Source organism: Lutra lutra, chromosome 3 (assembly GCF_902655055.1).
Source record: "Lutra lutra chromosome 3, mLutLut1.2, whole genome shotgun sequence".
Lineage (NCBI taxonomy): Eukaryota > Metazoa > Chordata > Mammalia > Carnivora > Mustelidae > Lutra > Lutra lutra.
This window is the reverse complement of record NC_062280.1, coordinates 144,122,965-144,139,738: the sequence shown is the minus strand read 5'-3', so window position 1 is coordinate 144,139,738 and position 16,774 is coordinate 144,122,965. Positions and strand designations below refer to the sequence as shown.

General features: G+C 37.4%; 1 protein-coding gene across 2 annotated transcripts in view; it reads left to right on the top strand.

The window, feature by feature from the left end:
* COG3 (component of oligomeric golgi complex 3) overlaps positions 1 to 16,774 on the top strand; it is a 76,059-nt gene that overhangs the window by 35,516 nt on the left and 23,769 nt on the right. For both annotated transcript variants that reach the window (XM_047723480.1, XM_047723479.1), the window contains 3 exons: positions 8,188 to 8,293; positions 12,333 to 12,457; positions 15,681 to 15,770. In XM_047723480.1, coding sequence (XP_047579436.1) covers positions 8,188 to 8,293; positions 12,333 to 12,457; positions 15,681 to 15,770 — 321 coding nt within the window. The remainder of the gene's footprint in view (positions 1 to 8,187; positions 8,294 to 12,332; positions 12,458 to 15,680; positions 15,771 to 16,774) is intronic.

Here is a 16,774-nt window from a genome sequence, read left to right as displayed (position 1 = left end):
TTGTGATTTCTCTTTTTTAAAATAAATGGCACAGAAGAGGGTCTTGAAAACATAGGAGCCAGCATAGTTGATTGTCATAGAACCATGTGTCATGACATCTCATAAAAGCCCTGCGGGCCATCTCCTCAAAATTCTGCAGTACTGATGTCCAATTTATGGTTTGAAGAGCTAGAGTTACCTCACTGATCATTTAGCTCACTGATTCAGTTACATTGAATCTTTATTTTCTTTTAGTGCTGGACAGAGTTTAAATAATGCCGAGGGTATTAGTACTAAACCAGAATTAGAACCTAGAACCTTTTTTTCTTTTTAAGTAGGCTCCATGCCCAATGTGGAGCTCAACATGGGGCTTGAATCAAGATCAAGATGGGCTCACTTAACCAGACACTTAACCACCTAGTTACCCAGGCACCCTAGAACCTAGAACTTTTTTAATGGAAGTTTCAAATATAAGCGAAAGGTAGAGGGAACTATATAATGACTCTTGCATATTATTACGCCAGCTTCCTCATGGCCAGTCTTACTTCACTTAGAGCTCCATTACTCCCTTCCACACCATTAATTATTTTGGAGCAAATTCTAAACATTTCATCAGTAAATACTTCAGTATTTACTTTAGATTCAAAAGGTAAGGCACATTTTATTTTTTGCAGTGAAGTCTTTTTCTAGTTTTATTGAGAAATAATTGACATATATCAGTAAGTTTAAGGCATAGAGCCTGATGATTTGATTTACATACATTATAAAATGATTACCATGATAGCTTTAGTTAATACCCATCATCTTATATAGATAACAGTCCAAAGAAAGGAAATTTCTCTTTGTGACAAGCTCTTAGGATCTACCTCCGAACAACTTTCCTATCTGTATACAGTGTTTATTGTTAACTGTAGTCATCATGTATATTACATTCCTAGTGTTTATCTTGTAACTGGAAGTTTATATATATATATATATATATTTTTTTTTTTTAGGTTCACATATAAGTGAACTCATACAGTATTTGTCTTTCTCTGACTTATGTCATTTAGTATAACGTCTTTAGGGTCTGACCATGTTTTTGGACATGGTAGGATTTCCTTGTTTTTTTTTTTTTTTTTTTTTGTGGCCAAATAATATTCCACTGTCTGTATACCCCACAACTTCTTTATCCATTCATTCATTGGTGGACACTTAGGTTGTTTTCATGTCTTAGCTATCGTGAGTAATGCTGCAGTGAACTTAAGGGTGCAGATATCCTTTGAGTTAGTGTTTTCATTTCCTTTGGATATATTCCCAGAAGTGGAATTGCTGGATCATATGGTAGTTCTATTTTTAATTTTTTGAAGATCCTCCATACTGTTTTCCAGAGTGGCTGCATCAATTTACAGTTCTGCCAATAGAGCACACGTCTTTGCCAACACTTGTTACCTTTTTTTAAAAAAATATTTTATTTGTCAGAGAGAGGGAGAGAGAGTACTTGCATGCATGAGTGGAGGAGGGGTAGAGGGAGAAGCAGGCTTCCTGCTGAGCAGGGAGCCTGTTGTGGGACTTGATCCTAGGACCCTGGGATCATAACCTGAGCTAAAGGCAGACGCTTAACTGACTGAGCCACTCAGATGTCCCAACACTTGTTACCTCTTGTCTTTTTGACAGTAGCCATTCTAATAGGCGTGAGATGGTATCTCATTATGTGCATTTCCCTGATGATTATTGATGTTGAGCATTTTCATTACCTGTTGGCCATTTGTATATCCTCTTTGGAAAAAATGTTGATTCAGGTCCTTCGTCCATTTTAAATTGGATTATTTGGTTTTTATGCTATTGAGTTATATGATATGAGTTCTTTATACCTTTTGTATATGAATTCCTTATCATCAAGCTTTGTAGTTTGACGGTAGTCCTACTTTCTTATTTTGGTGAGGGCACTTTTCATTTGAACACAACCATGATATAGTTATCACATTTAAAAACATTATTATAGTTACTTAATATCACTGAATAGTGAATTAAGTCTGGAATTTTTTCAGATTTACTAGTTGTTAGTGTTTTGTCCCACTTTCTTTATGTGTGTGTTTTATTGCTGAACCATTTGAAAGTAAATCATAGATATTGTGATACTTCACTTCTGAATACTTTAGTTCTTACTCTCCTAAGAATAAAACATTCTTCACATAATCACATGCCATTTTTTACATATATAAAAATTAATATTAGTTCAGCATATTATTTATATGTAGGACATATTCAGATTTTTCCAGTTGTCCTTCAGCTATCTATAAAACAGGATCAGAAAGTTAAAAAGTGGGATCCAGTCAAGGTTACTGTTTCTCCCCACTTGTTTTTTTTGTTTGTTTTTTGTTTTTATCACCTGGCTTTTTTGAAGAGACCAAGCCAGTTTTATTGTAGAATATGCCACATTCTGGATTTGTCTGATTGTTTTTCTCACATTTAGATTCAGATTAAGCTTCTTTCTTTCTTTTTTCTTTTCTTTCTTTCTTTCTTTTTTTTTTTTTTTGGCAAGAATACTACACAGCTGATGCGTACTTACCTCATCACATCAAAGGCACGTAATGTCAGGATGTTCCACAATTGGTTAAGGTAGTAATTGCTAATTTTCTTCATTATAAAAGTATATTCCCCTCTTTGTAATTAGTGAGTACTGATGAAATGATACTTTGGGATTATGTGAGTTCCCCAGCATCTTTTTACCCAGTGGTTATTACAACCATTAATGATCTGTGCCTGAACCAGTTATTATGTTGGGAGTAGCAAATTTCATACCTGCCATTTTCATATCTGCCTTTTCTTCTGCATTCATTAGTTGGCATTCTGCTGTAAAGAATTAATTTCTCCTTCTTCCTCCCTTTTGCCTATCTCTGACCTTAATAGACTAGTGGACTTTTTAAAAAAGTCATTATAATCTATTGGCATTGCTCTTTTTGAAGCTCAGAATTGTCCCAGATTTGACTAGTGGAAGATGGCTTCTTTGTCCTTTAGATGGCTTCTTTGTCATTTTGACATGTCCCTGTAATCTTTGAGGACTTCTTTCTTTTTTCTTAAACAGTTTTATTGAGTTATAGTTTACAAACCCCACAATTCACCCATTTAGAGTTTATAATTTAGTGGTTTTTAATATATTCATGGATAGGTTCAATCATCAGCACAGTTGATTATAGACCATTTTCACCATCTCAGAAAGCAACCCTGTACCTTTAGCTGTCACTCTCTGACCCCAGTCTGAGGGGTCAGAGAACTTAGAGAGAGTTCTGTGAACTCTATAAATGTGTCTATATATATGTCTATATAATATATATGTATGTATATATATGTCTGTAAAATATATATGTGTCTGTAAATTGCCCGGTTTTAAACATTTCATATGAATAGAATTATATAACATGTGGTTTTTTTGTGATGTCTTTCACTTAGCATGTTTTCACAGTTCATCCAAGTTATAGCATGTGTTAGACTTCTTTCCTTTTTATGCTGGGTAATATGCCATTGTATGGATATATCACATCTTGTTTATTCATTCTTCTGCTGATGGATACTTGGGTTGCTTCCACCTGTTGGGTGTTATAAATAATAATGCTACAAGCATTCATGTACACATGTGTTTTTATTTCTCTTGTGTATATGCCTTGGAGTGGAATTTTTGCACTGTATAATAACTCTATGTTTAATCATTTGAGGAACGGCCAGATTGTTTCCCAAAGTGGCTGTACCCGTTTACATTCTCACCAGCAGCATATGAAGGTTCTGATTTCTCCACCTACTTGCCAACTCTTGTTAATATTTGACTTTTTGATTTCAGGCATCTAGTGGATATGGAGTGGTGTCTCATTGTGGTTTTAATGTGCATATTGTCCTTGCATCATTTGTTATCCCAGCATTCTGTCCAGTTGTCCCAGCATCATTTATTGAAAGGCTATTCTTTCCTGCTGGATGGTCTTGGCACCCTTGTTGAAGTCAGTTGCTAATAAATTTTTGGGTTTCCTCCCTCCCTCCCTTCCTTCCTTCCTTCCTTTCTTCTTTCCTTCCTTTCTGTTGATTTATTTGAGAGAGAGAGAACACGAGTTGGGGGGAGAAGCCGAGGGAGAGAGAACATCCTTAAGCAGACTCCCTGCTGAGCACAGACCCTGACTCAGGGTTTGATCCCAGGACCCTGAGATCATGACCTGAGTTGAAATCAAGAGTCACATGCTCAACTGACTGAGCCAGCCAGGTGCCCCTGGGTTTGTTTCTGAACTCTCAGTTTTATTACATTGATCTTTATGTCTCTTTTAATGTCAATATCAGAGTGATTTTATTGTTTTGTAATAAATTTTACAATCAGGAAGTATGAATTCAAAATTTCTTCTTTTTTAAGATTGTTTTGTCTATTCTTGGTCCCTTGCAAGTATATATGAATTTCAGAATCAGCTTGTCACTTTCTACAGAGAAGTCAGCTGGGATTTGTTAGGGATTATATTATATCTGTTGATGAGTTTGGGGATCATCTTAACAAATGTTAACTCTTCCAGTTCAAGAACATGGGATATTTTGAAATTATTTAGATCTTTTTCAGTTTCTTTCAGTGATATATTGTAGTTTTCAGAGGATAAGTTTTATACTTTTTAAAGTTCTTCCTAAGTATTTTATTCTTTTTGAAGCGAATGTAAATGGAACTATTTTCTTAATTCTGTTTTTTGATTGTTCATTGCAAGTGTATAGAAATATTTTTGATTTTTATATATTGATCTTCTATCCTGTTACCTTGTTGGGCTAGCTTATTCTAATAGATTTTAGTGGATTCCTTAGGATTTTCTATATGTGTAACTGCATATGTATGCATGTATATAAGATCATGTTGTCTGCAAATAGAGATAGTTTTACTTTTTGATTTCCAATCTTTTTTTTTTTTTTTAAAGATTTTATTTATTTATTTGACAGAGAGAAATCACAAGTAAGCAGAGAGGCAGGCAGAGAGAGAGGAGGAAGCAGGCTCCCTGCTGAGCAGAAAGCCTGATGTGGGGCTCGAACCCAGGACCTGGGATCATGACCTGAGCCGAAGGCAGCGGCTTAACCCACTGAGCCACCCAGGCGCCCCTTGATTTCCAATCTTTATGCCTTTTATGTATCTCTCTTGCCTAATTGCTTAGCTAGAACCTCCAATACAATGTTGAATAGAAATGATGAGACCATATATCCTGTTTTATTCTGATATTAAGGGGAAAGCTTCTAGCCTTTCCTATTTAGTATGATGTTAACTGTGAGTTATTCATACAATGCCCTTTATCAGGTTGAAGAGGTTCCCATCTATTCCTGGTTTGTTGAGTGCTTTTATCATTAAACAATGTTGGTTTTTATTAGATGCTTTGTTTGCATCTATTGGGATGATCTAGTGAAATTTTGATTCTAGTGAATTTGAAAATATCCCCTGAAATAATTTTGCTAAGTCATTACATGTTTCTAATGTATTTTCAAAAATGTAGTCTAATTTTTGCAAGGTTTGCAAATTAGGCTTCCAGCAGGAATGCTGACTTAAATTTATTTGTCTATGAAAAATAGGTTTAAAGTCCATTTCTTCATAAGTGTATCCTATATTCATCAACATACCTTTTGATACCAAGTGGGAATCGCTTTTGTTAATTTATAAATGTGGCTCAGATATTACCCAGTTTCTGTTTAGACTGCTTCTCCTGGATGTCACATATCCTGATTTTTTCTTTTTTTTTTAAATAGATTTTATTTTTTGGAACAGTTTTAGATTTACAGAAAAATTGAGAAGGTCTTACAGAGAGTTCCTATGTACGCCACATCCAGTTTTCTCTGTTATTTAACATCTTATATTATTGTGGTGCAATTGTGGTGGTGAATGAGTCTCTAATGATACATTGGTATTAACTAGAGGCCATAGTTTATTCACATTTCCTTAGTTTTTATATAATGTCTTTTTCTGTTCCAGGATCCCATTATCTATTTGTAGTTACTACCTTGCATTTTTTTTTCTTCCATATCTTCTTAGGCTCTTCTTGGCTCTGAGAGTTTCTCAGACTTTCCTTGTTTTTGCTGATTTTAATTTAACATTTTTGAGGAGAATTTGTTAAGTATTTTATAGGGTGCCTCCCTATTGGGATTTGTTTGATGCTTTTCACATGGTTAGACTGGTATTACGTGTTTTTTGGAAGGAAACCCAAAAGTACCATATTTATCACATCATACCCAGGGTAGATACATCAATATGACTTATACTGACATAGATCACTTAGTTGAGGTGGCATTGTTAGGTTTCTTCATTGAAAAGTTGCTCTTTTCCCCCAAGCTATGCTACTTGCTTGAGACAAAGTATTTACATACATTATTTGGAATTTTTCTGCAAGGCAGATCTTTTTCCTTCTATATATGTAAGTATGTATGTATGTATATATTCACTTATTGATATCAGTATGAACTCATGGATATTTATTTCATATTTATGGCTATTGTCCACTGTCTTATGAGCACTTCCTTATCTCTTGGGTCTGTAAGACATTTTAGGCTCATTTTGTCTATTTCCTGTCTTAGCCCTAGAATCAGCCATTTCTCCAAGGAGTCCTGGCTTCTTTTATTGGAGAATGGTATTAGAAAGCAAGGTCTAGGTGCTAGGTGTGCTCATAGCTATAGAGTGTTCTTGATTTTGGTCCTCTCAGCTGACAGCAAAGAAGTATGTGTATGTATAACCTATTCCTGTTGCTACACCTCCTCACCAGCATTTTAACTTAACCTAACTCATTTTAGTGCCTGCACTGATAAACATGGTGTAATAGGTGTGTTTGTTTTAAAGCTAACAGGCTTGAAATACACCAGGCTGTGTAATTTACTGCCTTTATCTAAGAATGTTTTTCTCAACTTTCATCCCTTCTCCTGACTTCTATTTAAATTTATATTTTGGGTGGTTATATTAATTAATTAATTAATATATATTAATTATATATATTTGGGTGGTTATAGTAATTATATTAATTTGTATAGTACTTTAAAAAAAATAACATGTAAAATCAACCTTGCAGGAATCAGGTATATGGTAGGTAGGGCCTATAGTTTGGGGGCTGTTTGTTTATTGCCCTGCTTTCATTATTCTGCAGGCTTATAGTAGGAATGTTGCTAATAATTCCAGGAAACAGATAATCCATTTGCAGGAGTTACCTTGGATTTGAAGGCCACAAAGTGGGTATGATGAAGATGAGATCTATTTTTCAGTCCAGTCTAGGGAATTGTGTTCTCCTTCTTTCTTCCTTTTATTTCTTTGTTTTCTTTATGAATATTGGTTTTATATTAGGTAGAATGCCTGTTTTAATAGTTCTGATAAGATGTTAGGTGATGAAGTTTACTGAAGTCACTCTCCCAGTATAATTTAGTGATATATTTAGTATGTTTATTTAGTCATCACATAGCCAGTGTCCTCCTGCCTTCTTGTGTGGACCTTTTGGTTTAAGGATACCACTTTTGGTAAATATGCTGGCTTTGCTTTTCTTTTGGTGAGGGGCACAGGGGCATCAGGTAATCCTGCTATGATGTCTGTGTGCCATTTAGGGGTTGGCTATACTTTCTGGTTTCTGAATGCAGAATTAGGACTGGCCCAAGTGATACGGAGACTGTCTTCCAAACGGTTCTCTGGGCCATTACTTTTGGCAGTAATTACATGTTTGTTAGTCCTTAATTTTTATTTCTACCTTTATAAAACTATAAATGTAAATTAGTGAGATCTTCATCACTAACTTAGTAGTTAGTGACCTGTGTCTGATGTTTTTCTTTAGGCAGTGAAGAAGGCTTTCAAAAATAGCTTACTGTAGCTATTCTCACATAAAGAGAAAAGCAGTTGTTTAGATTGGCCGGTTACTTGATAAAAGCATTTCTGATATTCCGAATGTATCCTGTCCAATCTTAAATTTTGTTTCTAAACAGAAGTTGAAAATTAGCTTCCTAGAGGAGCCTTGTGTATTATATGAACCTTCAGCAGATACCTGGTAATGGTTCTGAAATTAGTGGTTCACATAAGACTATGGATGTGTTTATGGGAGTAGGGACGCTCCATACTAATTTAACTTTTTCATTTCCATGGGTTGTTTTAGACCATTTATTTATTAACTAGTTTTTTTTTTAACTTCTTGGAAAGAGTATGTTCATATTACAAACACAGCTGAAAACTACACTTTAATCTTTCTTCTTATTTCTTTATAATAGCAAATTGCACAGAGTTTAAAAGATGAACAGAAGAAGGTACCTTCAGAAGCTTCGTTTTCAGATGTTCGGTTAGAGGAAACGGAGTCTAACAATCTAAGAAAATCTGGTATGTTATGATGTTTAACTCCAACTTTATTCATTCGTTTAAACTTCTATTGAGGACTTGTCATGTTCTGAGCATGAGAAACAACCTTGTGCATTTGAAGACCCCAAACTTGGGTGGGGGTAGATTGATAAGCCACAGATGTAACTGTGGCTATGTCCTAAAGGTATGGACAATGCACTCTTGGACCATGGTAGAAGGGCATCAGAATTATGAAGGGAGGTGAGCTTTGAGTGCAGGAAGGTGGGTTCAGTGAGAGATGTGGTGTCTGAAGCTATACTGTTTATAAAGGTGGGAATGAGTGAGTCAGGTAAAGTAAGGTTGTTTAAGATAGAATTGCATGGAAGAAGGCAGGCAGGAATGGAAGACCATGGTTGCTTTGGGGAAGTCAAGTGGTTTGGTATGTTTGGGCATAGGTTATTTGGAGGGAGGAACAGAAAAAGCCGGCCAGATATGGTGATAGTCTCAGAGACTTTGAACTTCTTGCTAATACGGTGTATTGGAATAATTGTACTACCAGATTTGCATTTTGTAAATATATGGAGTGCCAGCGACTAGGGTAAGATACTGATAAAAATGTTTGGGCTGGCTTGGACTAGGGTACATGTTATGCAAGGAGTGAAATTGTCCAAGAAGCATCCTGGATATTTATGAGTTATGTAGACAAAAAGCTAGATCGGAAACAGGGTATCCCCTCCCCTCTCTTCCTAGCTGTAAGGGAGACACTGAAGCTTAGGTTTTCGGGGAGCTGGGATTGGCTGGGAGTTGGGGTAGTGAGAATGGGAGGCTTTAAATAGCCCCAGTTGTCCCTAAATCCCCATGCTTAGGGCATCTCCAGGAATTGTGTGTTACTGTATGAACAGTTGATACCTCAAACCCAGACTGCCAAGCAAACTGGGTATTCCTTGTCTGGCAAAGCCAATTTTATCACATTTGCTTCATAGGAAGATAGAGCCATAGGGGGTTAAAATTTCCTCCTTTGAAATAGAACCTGTGCCATGTCTTTGTATACCTTTTGTTTCTAGTATATACCTTGGTCCTAATAAATCTCTTCAAGAGTTAGTGGAAAGACTAGAGTACTTTTCTGTCTTACTGACTCTGGTCTTACATTTTCCCTTTGCCCAGTAAAGTCTATTCTTTCACCCTTGCTTGGCCTTAAAACAAATAAGGTATTGTTGGCAGAACTGTAGAGCCTAGTTAGGAGATTGTTTTGTTTTCCATTTGAAAGATAAAGGTTGGAGCCAGGGTACTGACAGGATATGGAGAAAACTGAATAGATGAGGCATCTGGTGAAAAGCTTGAATCAATAGAATTTGATGACACACTAGATGTGGGGGCTGAGAAAGACTTAACAGCGTCCACATGGAACAACTGAGAAGATCTGTGTATATTGATCTAGAGCTGTGCTATTCAGTATGGTAGCCACCTGCCATCGAACACGTGAAGTGCGGCTATCCGAATATGCTGTTAGCATCTAAAATACAAATCAGATTTCAAAGACTTAATGTGAAATAAAGAATGAAAAAACCTTATTAGTAATTTCTGTCTTGATTACATATTAAAATGGTGATATTTTAGGTATATTGGGTTAAGTACATTAAAATTCATTCCACTTGTTTCTTCTTACCTTTTTTAATGGGGCATTTTAATGTGTTACACTTATGGCTCACATTGTATTTCTGTTGGACAGTACTGTTCTAGAGCTATAAAGTGGACTGATTTAGAGATAAAGATTGTAGAGTAATTGACGCTTTCGGCTTGTGTAGGGTCACCCCAGGACAGAGAGTACAGTGACAATAGCAGAAATGTGGGGAGAGAACCTCAGCAGATGCTGACATGAAAACAATGGAGGTAGAGGAGAGTCAACCTCATATAAAGTAGACATTTTGGTTTAAAGTGAGGCCTTATAGAAGAGCTTTTAAAATTACACAAATATCACATGCTTTTGAAAAGCAAAAAAAAATAAGCTTACAGAATTATAAAGTGAAAGCACTAACTCACAGTGTTCTCTTCTTTCTTTTCCCCATAAATCTGTACCATAAACTCTAGGCCTCCTTCTAAGCAGAGGCCGTTCTGGCTTTTTAAAATTTTTTTATTTTTAAGAATTTTGCTTTGCTTGGCTATACTTTTATTGTTTTAAGTATTGGCTATTACTTTTTTTTTTTTTTAAGATTTTATTTATTCATTAGAGAGAGAGAGAGATTACAAGTAGGCAGAGAGGCAGGGAGAAGCAGGCTCCCACTGAGCAGAGAGCCTGATGCAGGGCTTGATCCCAGGACCTTGAGATCATGACCTGAGCCGAAGGCAGAGACTTAGCCCACTGACCCACCCAGGTGCCCCTATGGAAAAAAGTTTCAAATACAAAGAAAAGTAGAAAGAATGATATGATGAACAGTGAACACCACTACCCACCATATGGATTCAAGACTTAACATTTTATCACATTATATATACATATATTCTTTTGCTAATCATTTTATTTTTATTTTTTAAAAATTTATTTATTTATTAAGTAATCTCTACACCCAGTGTGCGGCTCGAACTCACAACCCCAAGATTAAGATCCACATGCTCCTCTGGTTGAGCCAGCCAGGCGCCTCAATCTTCTGCCAATCATTTTAAAGTAAATTATTGACATCATTGCCAGTTTACTCTTGAGTATTTCATCATCTCTCCAAAATATAAGGACATCTCCTATATAACCCTAAAACCTATTGCACTAGGGGCGCCTGGGTGGCTCAGTGGGTTAAAGCCTCTGCCTTCGGCTCAGATCATGATCTCAGGGTCCTGGGATCAAGCCCCGCATCGGGCTGTCTGCTCAGCGGGGAACCTGCTTCTTCCTCTCTCTCTGCCTGCTTCTCTGCCTACTTGTGATCTCTGTCTTTTAAATAAATAAATAAATAGTATTTAAAAAAAACTATTAAAACATTTAATAGAGTTTCCTAATGTCCTCTAATACCCAGTTCATATTTCACTATCCCCTCTTGTTCCAAAGTATTATCTAAGCTGTGATGTTGTGGCTCATTTGAACTCTTGTCCATTGAGCTGAAATGATTGTGCTTCCCTCACAGAGATGTCTTTGCTCAACCAAGCTCCTCACTTGCTCCTCCTCACCCTCACCAGAGTGTCTGCCCTGTCTCGGAGAGAGGAGGGACAATTGTCTTCACTTGGGAATTGGATAGACTAAGTAGGTCTATAAGTAATACAGCTAAGAGCATGGAAGGCAGGCAGTCAAGCAAACCAGCTTTGATTAATTTTCCTGTTTAGCATAGCTTTATTTTCTTACCTCCATTGGCTTCCACTAGCTTCCACATGACTACTTACAGATCTACCTCCTTTTTGTATAAGGCATATATACTATTTATTCATTCCATAAAGATTGTTTTGTTTTAAAGATTTTATCTATTTATTTATTTATGATTTTATTTCTTTGAGAGAGAGGGAGTGAACGAGCAGTGGGGGAGGGGCAGAGGGAGAGAGCAGGAGAAGCAGACTCCCCTCTGAGCAGGAAGCCTGATATGGGGCTCCATCCCAAGACCTGGAGATCATGACTTGAGCTGAAGGCATATCCTTAACCAACTGAGTGACCCTGGCACCCCAGATTTTATTTATCTGAGAGAGAGAGAGAGAGAGACCATGAAGAGGGAGGCAGAGGGAGAGGCGGGAGCAGACTCCCTGCTGAGCAGGGAGCCTGATGCAGGGCTTGATCCCAGGACCCTGGGACCACTGTCTGAGCCACCGAGGTGCCCCCATTCCGTAGACATTATTGATCACTGTTTTGGAATAGCTTTTGAATTAAGCATATATATATGAGGGTGGGGTGTATGTATGTATTTATGTGTAGTCTCACTACTTGTGTTGAATATCAGCTGTCACAATTCCTGTGGGTTCCTGTGGCATTATTGATTAAAGGTGAAAATACTTGGAAAAAAAATGGATGCCTCTAGCTACTGATAATTAAAAGAACAGTTTATGTTTACCGTGCAAATAAGACAAACCTCCAGGTATGTGAAGTGTGTCTTTTTTCCATTTGGGTTTTTAGGTTCAACAGAATCCCTCAATCCTAGACCACAGACCACAATTTCTCCAGCAGATCTTCATGGAATGTGGTATCCTACAGTTCGAAGAACTCTTGTGTGTCTCTCCAAATTGTACAGATGTATAGATGTACGTGTATCAATTCTCCTATCTTTACTGTAAATTGCTTGCTCTTTCATGTGAAATTTTTAAATTTTAAGTTTATTTTAAGATCTTAGTGTAGTATTTTGTTTGGTATTTAATTAGAATCCTATGATTTTTAGATACAGAGGTAAGTTTAAGATCAGTCTAATTTAGGGACTTTTTAAAAAAAGATTTTATTTATTTATTTATTAGAGAGAGTGAAAGCATGAGCGGAGGGGAGGGGCAGAGGGAGAAGGAGATGCTGATTCTCTGTTGAGCAGGGAGCGCAATATGGGACTCTTGATCTCAGGACCCTGGGATCATGACCCAAGCCAAAGGCAGCTGCTTAATTGACTGAGCCACTCAAATGCCCTTAATGTAGGGATTCTTAGCCTGTGCGTTCTATAGACCCTTAGAATTCACTAGTGGACTTTGGGGAGTCTATGGATACCTTGAAATTTTGAGTAAAATTGTGTTTGTATGTTTATATTTGTGTCTTTCTGAAAAGGATTAGAGCTTTTATTTCATTTACTATGACCACATAAAAGTTTAAAAACTACTGGTTAATTCATCTGTTTTAGTTTATAGGTAAGGAAAAAGACATGCAGAAAAGTTCAGTGATAATGTCCAGTGTCATATGGCTATAGTACACATTTAGTATAAATTTGTTATTAAATGCATTTACTTTAGTTTCTTTTTTTAACTTTAGTTTTTTTTTTTTTTTTAAAGGTTATTTATTTTAGAGAGAAGGTGCATGTATGGGATTGACGGGAGGGCCAGAGGGAGTGGGAGAGGAAGAGAATCTTAAGCAGACTCCCTGCTAGGCCCGACATGGGGCTTGATGTCACAACCCTGAGATCATGACCTAAGGCAAACCTTAGGACATTTAAGCGACTGAACCACCTAGGCACCCCACTAATTTAGTTTTGTACTCCATTTTAATCAATATATATTTTTAAAGATTTATTTATTTGAGAGCAAAATTGCAGGGCGGGGAGGCAGGGAGAAGGGCAGCGGGAGAGAGAGGATCTCAAGCAGACTCCGCACTAAGCACAGAGCTCATCATGGGGCTCTTTCCATCTCACAACCCTGAAATCATGACCTGAGCTGAAATTAAGAGTCGAATACTTAACTGACTGAGCCATCCAGGTGCCCCTAAGTCACTAAGAAACCATGGACTAATTTTAGTTATTGCTGAAATTGTAGTACCTTTTTTTTGAAGCACGACCTTAAACATAATGCATTCATTTTAGGTCAGAGCTCTTGTAAGCATTCAAGAATGTTTAATGATATGATTATCAATCTTGAAAGATTAGAGTTGTCTATACTTACTATTAGGAGTTTGCTGCTGAAATAGTTTATAAGATTAAATTTTTAAAAAATTTTATTTAAGTAATCTCTACACTCAACATGGGGCTTGAACTTACAACCCCAAGATCAAGAGTGCTCTTCCAACAGAGCCAGCCAGGGGCCCCTGAAATTCAGTGAATTTAACTTAAAATTTGATTGTTACAACTTAAATAGCATATAAAATGTGACAAAATAACAACAGCAATGTAATTGTCCTGAAGCTGTTGTTTAAGAATAGAGACCAAAGGGGGTATGTGTATGTTCCCCAGCCCCCTCACTGCCCCCTCACTCCCCCCCACCACAGAGATGTTCTGTATCTCAGAGGCCTAGGGGCTGAACAAGGTGGCACAGTTTCATTGGTTCAGTAGAGTGCACAGTACTTAGTGTATCTGTTTTAAGCTACATAGTTATCGGAGTTTGTACTTGGAGAGATTTTGAAATTTAACCAGAAAATACCTTTTGGCCTGTTCTGGGACTTTTAGGATGCAGCCAGATCACCTCTACAGTTAGAGGTCTCAGCCTTTTTGCCCAGCTAATGAGCTGTCTTCTAGAGGGAAGTTTGGACTTTGGAATCTCCTCTTCCCCAGGTTCCCCAGCATGTGTACTGAATGACGGTATGAGGCTAGGATTAGGAAGCTCCCTAGAGTAGAGCCGGGATCCCAGGGGGACACGTGGGGGTGTATTCCACACAGAACCCATTGTCATCACAGACCCTAGTGAAGCCTTTTCAGTGCTTAAGAGGGATTTGAGCCAAACAGTAGGGTAGACCTGAGGACGCAACTCTGCCTGTTTTTATTTTATCTTCTGGGACTGCCTGTTCTTTTTTTTTTTAACCTAGCTATGTCTGAATCTTATTCCTCTCTCTTTTAACCATCTAAGGCGAGGAAAGCCAAATCTAGTGAAAAACGCATTAGGACTGAGCAGGGGAAGAGTGGGTCTTAGTCGAGGCTGCTGATCTTCGGTCTTCCTCAGGCAGGAGCAGTGACCTAGCAAGAGGCATCCCTAATCTTTTCTTACTACAGAAGCTGCATAGGAGACAACTGAGAGGGAAGCAGTACAAAAGGAGAACAGCATCAAGTAGAGATCAGGACCCAGGATTGTGGCCTCATAATAAATATTTTGCTCATATTCCTCCATGTTAATTCCATCTCCGGTGGAATGGAGGCAGGGAGGGAAGCAAGGGACCGGCAGGCGACCCTGCCCAGACCGACACGCCACACTTCTGACAAGATATAGAAATGACAGAATTAAGAATCATACTTCACATGCTGTTTATAACCCAATTATTTTGTTTTTACCTAATTATATTTTACAAAAATTTTACCACCTCCTTCGGCATTCCTATGTTTCATGCACAGTATCCTGTAATTTGGATTTACTAGTATTTTATTGCTTGACTCCCCCATCACTGAACATTTATTTGCTTTTTTTTTTCCTGTTTTAAATAATGTAGTAAGATCCATGTGCATGAATTTTATACTACAATACTGATTATTTGGGATACATTTTTAGAAGTGGGTTTACTGAGGCTTTGTCTTAAAGTTGGTGAGGTCAGAACCACATCTGCCTTGTCCACCCACCACTGGGCATCCAGCATTTAGCACAGAGCCTAGCCTGAAATAGGTGCTAAGGAAATATTGTTGAAAGGTCACAGGAGAGTTTTGAGAGAAGCAAATTACAGAACTATCTGTTGGTCTAGACAGGTTGCATGGGAATAGGAAACTCTAGGAGGAATGTTTGCCAGTAATGTAAGTCCATCTAGTGGATGAGGGCAAGCAAGCATTCATTGTTGAATTGAATTATATAATTGAAATTATATAATTTCTCTGTTCCTGTGTTGTGAAGCACTTCAGTTAATGTTTTTCTTTTATTTCACCAGAGGGCAGTGTTCCAAGGATTATCACAGGAAGCCTTGTCTGCCTGCATTCAGTCGTTACTTGGAGCATCAGAGTCTATCAGCAAAAACAAGGTTTGATGAAGTGTTAGGTGAAATCTTGTTACCTATAATAATATTGTGGAATATAGCATTTATTTGTAGACACAGAAATTTAAAGCCATTTTGGCGGTAGGATTTGTTTAATATGATTTAATTGAGGCCCTTTAAGAGAAGCTAAAACTGTTGACCCTTGAACAAGACAGGGGCTCAGATCCTTTCCCCCATAGTTTGAAATCCTTGTAGAACTTTTGATTCCTCGAATACTGAACTGCTAATAGCCTGCTGTTGACTGAAAGCCTTACTTGATAACATAAACAGTTAACACCTATTTTGTCTGTTATGTGTATTATGTACTATATTCTTACAATAAAGTAAGCTAGAGAAAAGAAAATGTTATTAAGAAAATCACAGGGAAGAGAAAATACATTTATAGTACGATGCTATAAAAAATTACCGTATAAGTGGACCAGTGTAGTTCAAACCATGTTGTTGAAGGCTCAATTGTATTTTATTATAGTGCTAAATAACGACCACACTGTATGAAGGAGTGCCAGCTTTGCTGAAAAGTACTGAAAATGCCACTTTGGTTCTAAATCCTTTGGAGTAGAGGTCTCTTACTATAGCCTTAGCAGCTGGGAAGGTAGTAGACTCCTGTTTCCCTGAAAGACCAAAACAGTGTTTATAAGGGAACATAGCAATTTATAATCATCCCTTCAGTGATGGTTTTAAATGGTTGCATGGCCTCACTTGGAGGAAATCAGCCAAGTCAATTTAGAAGACCGGGAACTGTGGCCCACGGGTTGCATGACTAGAAGTAGTTGCCATGACTTCGTGACTTACAGTTTTTAATCAAGAAGCGATCTGGGGCTGAAGGCTGCTCCCGGTGGCCCTGAGAATTTTTTAATAGCATCATCAAAAATGTTGCTTCATTTAACTGTCCATTAAGATGCCTGTCGCCTAAAGGGTCTAAGCTATCGGGGCTGTTTCCAGGGAAATTTTTTTTGCTTGTTTGGAGTATTCAAACTTGTGAACCTTTC